Source organism: Meleagris gallopavo, chromosome 23 (genome assembly GCF_000146605.3).
Source record: "Meleagris gallopavo isolate NT-WF06-2002-E0010 breed Aviagen turkey brand Nicholas breeding stock chromosome 23, Turkey_5.1, whole genome shotgun sequence".
In the NCBI taxonomy this organism is placed as follows: domain Eukaryota; kingdom Metazoa; phylum Chordata; class Aves; order Galliformes; family Phasianidae; genus Meleagris; species Meleagris gallopavo.
Window position 1 is genome coordinate 1,689,879 of NC_015033.2, and position 7,859 is coordinate 1,697,737.

Consider the following 7,859-nt stretch of genomic DNA (forward strand, 5'->3'; position numbering starts at 1 on the left):
GGTGGAAAGGAGGAACAAAAGAGGAGGAACCGGAGCTTTTCTGTGATTGTAAGAAGGGAAGACGATCCTGGTTAGTAAAGTGGGATCTTTTATGCGGTTTCTTCACATGCAGGAAACTCAGCTGCATTATTTGTAAAAATGAGGGTCTGTTTGTTCTTCTGAAAAGAACAACAAAAGAAGCTTTTAGATTAGTTCAGCTGTATTGTGTAACCTCGTTCTTTGTCTGTAGTGCATCTATTAACCAATTGCAATTAAAACTTGAAACTCTCTTGATCTTATTGTCAAAACAAAAATTATGGTTCTAGAGGTGCAAGTAACTACAGCAGTCGTCTTTGATCTCTGTGAATTTGCACCCTTATGTGCAATGTCTGATAATGTGTTAAATAAAACTTAATGTTCAGGTTAATGTGATCCACAGAAGTCGTTTTGGGCAAGCCCAAGGCTTGGTAGTGGCTGTCAGCTGGTTAAAGCACACGTGCACTGTTTGCAAAGGCGAGGCTGCTTTCTGTGACAGTGCTGGCATCCTGGGCGCCTTCTCTTGTGCGTGTTCTTTCAGCACAGGGCTGTCAGTGCTTGGGAAAAAGTTGGACTATTCATCTTTATTTCACAGACTTCAGGAAACACAAGCTGAGCAAAGCAGCGTACAGTGAGAGCAGTTGTGCTTCCTGGCAGTTACACAGCTTGCTTCCCATTTCCATGAGTTAAGAAGAATACTGAGCTCTGCCTGCAGACATTCATAAGAAGCTGCAGCAGTTAAGGGAACTGTCCTGAACCATGTAAGCTGCGTGTAATAAAGGGCTTTGCTTGCGTTGTTGATTGTGTTGAGGAGTGAAACTTTGTAGTATTTTTGATCGGAGATTTTTTTCCCATTTGTTGGTTAGATTCCTTGTGTTTTCCTGGTGTGCTGATTCTGTCAGCAGAAAGTTATTTAACCCCAATCAGCAGAAACAGCTTTGATTTCTCATTGTATTACAGCATAAGGATTCTACTTTTGGACAGTGTATCTTAGAGTGTCAGAGAATGTGTCCATCTAGGTAGCTGTTATCTTGAGCACATGATAGCGTTCAGTTTATAACAAAACCAACATTCTTGTGTGCTTTTGATTAACCGTATACTGTTTTACATGCTGTGTAACATGGGACAAAGGAAGAAAATTTTAAATTTTCTTTGTATCAGCAATAGTGAGTTCAGGTCATGAAGGAGAGGATAAGGAGAGATTGATCATGTAGTTGTCCAACTCCTTGGCCATCGTGGTATTTTTTCTTCTTTCGTCTGCTCTGTGATGGCCTTCTATTTGTACTGTAATTAAGGAAGAAAGAAAAGGAGGTAAAAAAGAGCTGGTCCCTTTAGCCATCTCTTGATGGCATGTTGAGATGTTTTTAAGGTTGATTCCTTTAAGTTGTGTGACATACCAAACATTTGCTGTTTTTAAGGGAGGTGGGAGAGGATGATGGGACACTTTAAATCTTGACCTGTCCATTTAAAAATATCCGTTGTCATTCTGAGTTCTGTTGGTTTTGTTTGATTTCCAGTTTGTGTTTGTTAAATTTCATTTCTAGTTCTTGTTGTGAGTATGCTATTTTACCTCACCAATTTTTCTGCTAATCCAACTCCCCCCTTTCAGTCTGCTGGGCTGAGGTGCAGGGGGGACACATTATGGGCTGTCTGGGGAGTGGGAGTCCCCCCAGGTGTGGGGAAGAGGAGAAGGATAACCTTAATATTTCATCCACTCCAACCTGATGCTGACTTAGGATGAAGCAGAAGGAATGGCACCCAAGGGAGCATTGCAGCATAGAATTGCTCTTTCCTCTGCACAGCACACGTATGGTGGCTCTCCATTCTACAGAAGATAGCATCGACTTCATCAAAGAGGAAGCTGAAGACTTTTTGCATTATGTGCTTTCCTTTCTCTAAGTTAAAATGGTTGAAGTGAGCTGGGTAGCTGGATGGAAAGGCATTAAGGGCGATGAGAAATACTTCTTTCTTTGGCTTTCTGCTGAGGTGGCAAAAGTGCAGTTGTTAGTAAAGCTGAATGCTTTGGCAGCTGTACATTGAATAGCAGCTTCAGAACTTGAGTCTTATGTTCAAAAATATATTTTTCATGCAGTTAAAATTTTTACTTTCTAGTAGTTTGGCTTTGGAGTGGGAAGGCTTCTGTACTGAGTGCTGCTATTGGTTATGAAACCGTTGCTTGTGTACGTACTGGTACAGTATTCCTTTACGTAGGGAAAAATATCTGCTCTTCCTCCTTTCAAATGTGGTTTTCAAAGTCTTTTTCCTGATGAGCCCAGAAACTGCCTTCCTGACAGCCACCCCTCATCTGGTCTGAGTGAACAATTCTGCTCTGTTAGTGTGGGGCTGTTCTTTTTGCATGGTGGGATGCTGCTTTTTCAAATGAGCACTGTCTGAAGTTTCAAAGCTGAAAACAAAAACACTTCCTTAGGGGGCAAAAAATAATCCAATTTTGTTACTTGGAAATTTAATATCTCCTCCCTTCCCCTGCTTTATCAGTGTTTACCTCACTTGGGAGCAGACTGAAAAGGAGTTAGATCCTAATCGTAGTCAAATGTTAAGTTGCAGTTTTTGTCATTGTATCACTTTAATTTGTTTTGGTTTGTTACTTTTAGAGCTTTATTAATCATCCTCTTTTCTGTTGTGTTTTGTCACCATTTCATTTTCAGTAGTGTTATTTTGATCTCTTTGGTTCACAGCTGACACATCTATTGCCTTGTCATTCCATGATGATTCATTCTGACAGCAGGCATGGGAACCCATGGAGGAGCACTTACCTTTCCTAGCTTTGGTTCTTAGCTATGTGTCACGAGCAACTGAATTGGGATGAATTTGGAACCAATGCAGTGATGGCACCACACAGAGGCAGTGAACATTCTGAGCTCTCTGTCCTGCTTTGTCATGCAGGACTTTCCCAGTGAATGTTAAACTAGCAAATTTATAAACCTGAGAAATTAATTATGCTTATTAAAGATTAATAAAAAGGACTGCAAGCAGCAAATCCAGCTAAACAAATCACTGAAGTTTCAGTATAACTTAATTTGCATGAGTTCATAATAATTCCCTACATAATTAATTAGCCACTTTTAATTTAGCGACTGGTAAAATTATTGGTTAAACTTCTATCCATCTCAGCCATCTGAACTCTGAAGATGCCCACTTAGATCACTTTTCCTCTTTTTTCCCCTTGTTGGGAACCATCTCTTACCTGCCTTGCTGGGCTTCTCCACATTTCAAGTTTTGCTCGAGCTGATTGCTCTGAAGGGTGGTATTAATAATTTCTGCAATTCACTGCAGGAACTTAAAGTGACTTGATAATGTTAGTCTAATTTATAATTAAAATATATAAATAAAACATAATAACTGTACAAAATAAACCCTTCTTGTAGTTATATATGATTTTGCATGTTATTGTATAGCAGGATTGGCCTGTGCTGGCCCCAAATGCCGTTATTCGTACCATAAACTGTGATTTCTAAATGGTTGCTATAGAGTAAGTTGTGTTTTTTAAGGACAGAAATGTAGTACTTGAAGGATATTTATCAGTCTTCCGCTATCCATGCACTCACTGAGCCTTCCAGGAAACCTGGCAGATGAGTTTTCATTTACTGGGGAATTTCTGATTCCTCTGCATACAATGTTATCTAATGTATGTAGAAAACATTCAGTCAAATTTCAGTTTAAAGGAGTGTTTTTAGCTGCTCGCTAAAATATTTGAGGCTGTGTGCACACAGAATATAAATTCCCTTTTGATTTATTTAAAAACTATGCTTGTAGGGTGGAAAAATTAAAAAAAAAAATACTTTATATGTAGTAGTTCCTTAGTAGACTTCAACCATCTTGTTAACAGCTCTGTTTACAACTGTAGCACATCTAAAATTATCTTTAAAAAGCCATCACCTTACATGTTCTCCTTCATATGTTTTGTAACTCACTAATATAAGCCCTCTGTCTCAGGTTTACTGTGTTCTAGAGTGTTCTGTGGCTTTGCTTAGCCTTGACTCTGCCGAGGAGCCCTGTGTGAGCAATGTGGATACAAGACCACAGTACAGGTCTAACAGATGGAACAAAGTAAACTGTCTGAAGATTTGAATGTCCCATTAGCCAAGCAAATGCTGCAGTCTGGTTTTGCAGACGATGGCCTAATGCTGTTTGTGTTTTCTTTCCTTCTTATTACCAGAGCATTTGTATACCTGAGCAATCTGCTGTACCCCGTGCCTCTGATTCACCGAGTAGCTGTTGTTAGTGAGAAGGGAGAAGTACGAGGATTTCTGCGAGTAGCAGTGCAAGCTATAGCAGGTGAGGCACTCAGTGAGCTTTACTTTGCAGCTCTTTGGTGCACTGTGTATGGCTGCAGCTTTAAAAAAAAAACAGTCCAACATTCTCTCTTAAACCTAAATCATTGTAGTGTTTCGAAGAACACTTTCTCTTTGTTATTAAGTTGCTATTGAAACTTTTTCATCAGTGTAATCATGTGGACCAAGTGTGGATAAACCTTGAAATAATGATACTGACCAGAGGCTTTGAACATGGTAATGGAATGCAACGCTGCTTTTTAAGTCAGCACAAAATAAAGTAAAGGTTCTTTTTTCTGACACCCAGTGTAAACAGCACACAAGGGTACATGCAAGTCTGATAATTGTGGTGACTCGCAAAAAATAAAATGTATTCTGTTTGTTCCTCTTAAACCACCCTTCTGAGTAATGTGTAGAAGTGTACTCCATCATTCTCTGGCTGAATAGCATGTAAAGAAGCTCCTAGTATTCAGCCTAATATAAACAAAATTCAGTAGCAGTTTTCCACTTCATTGCCTCACTAAAATATGCAGAGAAAGTAGGTAACATGCTGGAGCAGGGTAGATATGGAGTTGTTAACGAATGTGAACTGCCATTGTATGCATGCCAGAGCCTTCTAGTCACCTGCTAACGGTGGTTTTTTACCATGAAATCATCCAGTTGAGTTTTACTCTGGTAGTTATCCGTGTTTCATCAATGCTGGTAAGACCACAGATGCTTCCCATCATTTGTCTTTTTTAGCAGTGGCTACATGCCAACATTTCTTTATTTAGGTATGGTAACCTTGGAAGTTTCTCTCTCCATGGGAATGTGATGAAATCTCAGACCTTGAAGATGCATGAGAATCACTCTAGCAGGGGCTAAAACAGCAACTGAAATAAATCTACATTAATGTGTACAATAGACTTATTTCTAATTTAGTTTGGTCTCCATGGCATTGTCGTCCAAATAAATGGATGATATAAAGGAATACACTGTGACTGTTAGAAGTTGAAACGTGAGCATGTCTTGAAAAAGCGCTGTGGCTTTATTTGGTCTCTAGGTGAAGTTTCAAAGCACATTCTGAATCTTGAATTTCTCCTGTAAGAATGCATTTACTGTAGCTGGCATTTAACCAGGCCTCCTTGTTGGTACTCTCCATAAGGAGGGGGATGTGAAAGGGACAGACCGTATGGACAAGAACCATCTTTCAAACTTGTGTTATGTGTTTGTGGAGCTTTGCTAGTGTGATTGCTTTACTTATGACTAGATAATTTTAGATGGCAGTTTATATCAATGTAGGTATACCCCCCATGAGGGTCATTGTATTATGTTCATGTCAACTGTAATAACTAGATATAAACAAGTAATAAGAATGAGTATTAAGGTCATTTTGCATTCAGAAGCCTCTGTGAAGTTTAGGTATATTCACAGTTAAACCTGGTGGCCTGTCTTGATCTCCCACACTGAAGAGTTCTGTTATCAGTTGACTGCTTTTCTCTGGTCTTCCCCCATTATGTTTTTTTCCTTTCTTCTTGATGTTTTTTAGCTGATGAAGAAGCCCCTGATTATGGATCTGGTATTCGGCAGTCAGGCACAGCTAAAATTTCATTTGATAATGAATATTTTGATAAGGTAAGTGTTAAAATTTTAATTAAGTGTCTCTGAGCACAATAGCTTGTGCTTCTAAGAGAAATATTAATTCAAACAGGAAGAAGGACGTGGGAAAACAGGAAGCTGCAGGCATCTGTTAAATGCAAATTCACTTAATTTTTCAGAGTGATTTTTCTGCTGTCGCGATGACTCGGTCTGGACTTTCATTGGAAGAATTAAGAATTGTGGAAGGGCAGGGACAGAATTCAGAGGTTATCACTCCTCCAGAGGAGATAAACAGAATGAATGAGCTAGGTAAGCAAGAAATATGAAGCATTGTTTTTTGAGAACCTAAGGAGAATTTCGGGTAATTTCAGTCAGTGATAAAAAAAAGGATTTGGGATGTCCTTAAAAAGCATGATTAATTGGGAGAAGTTATTACTAATGGATTGCATATGGCAGATGCCAAGTTCTTTGTTTGAAGAACTATGCAGAACGACTGTTTCTGTGTACTTTGGGCTTTTTGTTATCATAAAAAGCAATTTGAATGTGTGTTGGGAATACATTGCTGCCCGAAGGAATATTTTTAAGGAGAAAAAAAAAAAAACAAACCAAGCAATCAAAACACAAAAAATCACCCAAACAAAGGTTTAACACTGTGGGCTGTTCGTTTCTTTCAGACCTGAAGTCATCCACTCTGCTGGATGGAAAAATGACTATGGAAGGGTTCACTGAAGAAATTGGTAATCACTTGAAGCTGGGAAGTGTGTTTACCTTCCGTGTGACAGTGCTGCAGGCCAGCGGCATCCTTCCTGAATATGCAGACATTTTCTGCCAGTTCAAGTAAGAATTTACTCTTATTTGCATTAGACAATGGATGGTTTAATAATGAGCACAAATAATAACGGGCAACAAAGGGTCTGATGGAGAGCTTTTCAAAGCTGTGGTGCAGCAGAGAAAAACACTGTTGGTTATCAGAATTCCTGCTGTGAACAATGCCTGCCTTGTGTTAGTGTGGTGTCAAGGAGTAAAGTCTTGCGGAAAGGAATTAAGAATCACTGGGCTCATGAATTGGTTTGTTTTCAGGGTTTTGTTTGAATTTTTCCTGTTTAATTGCCAATATTCAAATGCCCAGGCACAAAACATATGTGACCCTTGAGTAAATCGATATCTCTCTGGTAGAAGTGCTGTTTGATTTAGTCTCTTAGGATACAATTTTGGTATCATAAAACCAAAACAGGAGTGTATATGAGAATTGTGGTCCCAAAGATTCTAAGCTGTACGTGACTGTCATCCAACTCCCTATAAACCTCTGGCGGACTAAATGTATGAGCTTACTTTTGGTGTTGGGTTCACAGCACAGCAGTCTCCATTAACCTGTTTTTTTATGTGCTTTTTCATTTTTAAAAAGCTTTTTACACCGTCATGATGAAGCTTTCTCAACAGAACCTCTTAAAAACAATGGTCGAGGGACTCCACTTGGGTTTTACCATGTTCAGAATGTAAGTACAACTTCTAAGGAATAGTGAGTGATTGTTACAGCACTGGGGAGTTGTGTGTATCCTTCCTGTTAAGCTCCTGAGAGGTGTGTAGGAAGAGGAGGGGCAAGGGGAATTACTAAGAATAGACAGTAGGAGGAGTGATCAGATGGATGATGTAATCCCCAGTGGAGAAAAATTACAGAATGATTCTATGTGGAAGATTTAACTCCACTGTTTTGCATCTATTTCCTGCCTTTAAAATCTCTGTTCCCATTCCAGGATGTTCAATGAAAGCAGTCCAGAATTCAGGAAGTGAAATATGTATGAATAGCAGTTCTCATGATCTCAAATGAACAGAATAAATCTGTTGTCATGAATCATGGAATTGCTTTGCTGCAAGTAGCTTCTGCTACTTGAAATGCATCACACTGAGGCTTTCAGTTTTTTCTTTACTAGAGATAAGAATTAATCCTTAGAACTAAAAGGAATGCAGTCTTTT

At 39.1% G+C, this 7,859-nt stretch overlaps 1 protein-coding gene across 6 annotated transcripts in view; it reads left to right on the forward strand.

Annotated features, from left to right (window-relative positions):
* The window catches only part of KIF1B (kinesin family member 1B), a 57,015-nt gene extending 49,595 nt beyond the window's left edge, over positions 1–7,420 (forward strand). For all 6 annotated transcript variants that reach the window (XM_031556638.1, XM_031556640.1, XM_031556639.1 and 3 more), the window contains 5 exons: positions 4,193–4,311; positions 5,836–5,921; positions 6,065–6,194; positions 6,560–6,722; positions 7,291–7,420. In XM_031556638.1, the coding sequence (XP_031412498.1) occupies positions 4,193–4,311; positions 5,836–5,921; positions 6,065–6,194; positions 6,560–6,722; positions 7,291–7,405 (613 nt within the window). In that variant the 3' untranslated portion in view covers positions 7,406–7,420. The remainder of the gene's footprint in view (positions 1–4,192; positions 4,312–5,835; positions 5,922–6,064; positions 6,195–6,559; positions 6,723–7,290) is intronic.
* The last annotated feature ends 439 nt before the right edge of the window (positions 7,421–7,859 follow it).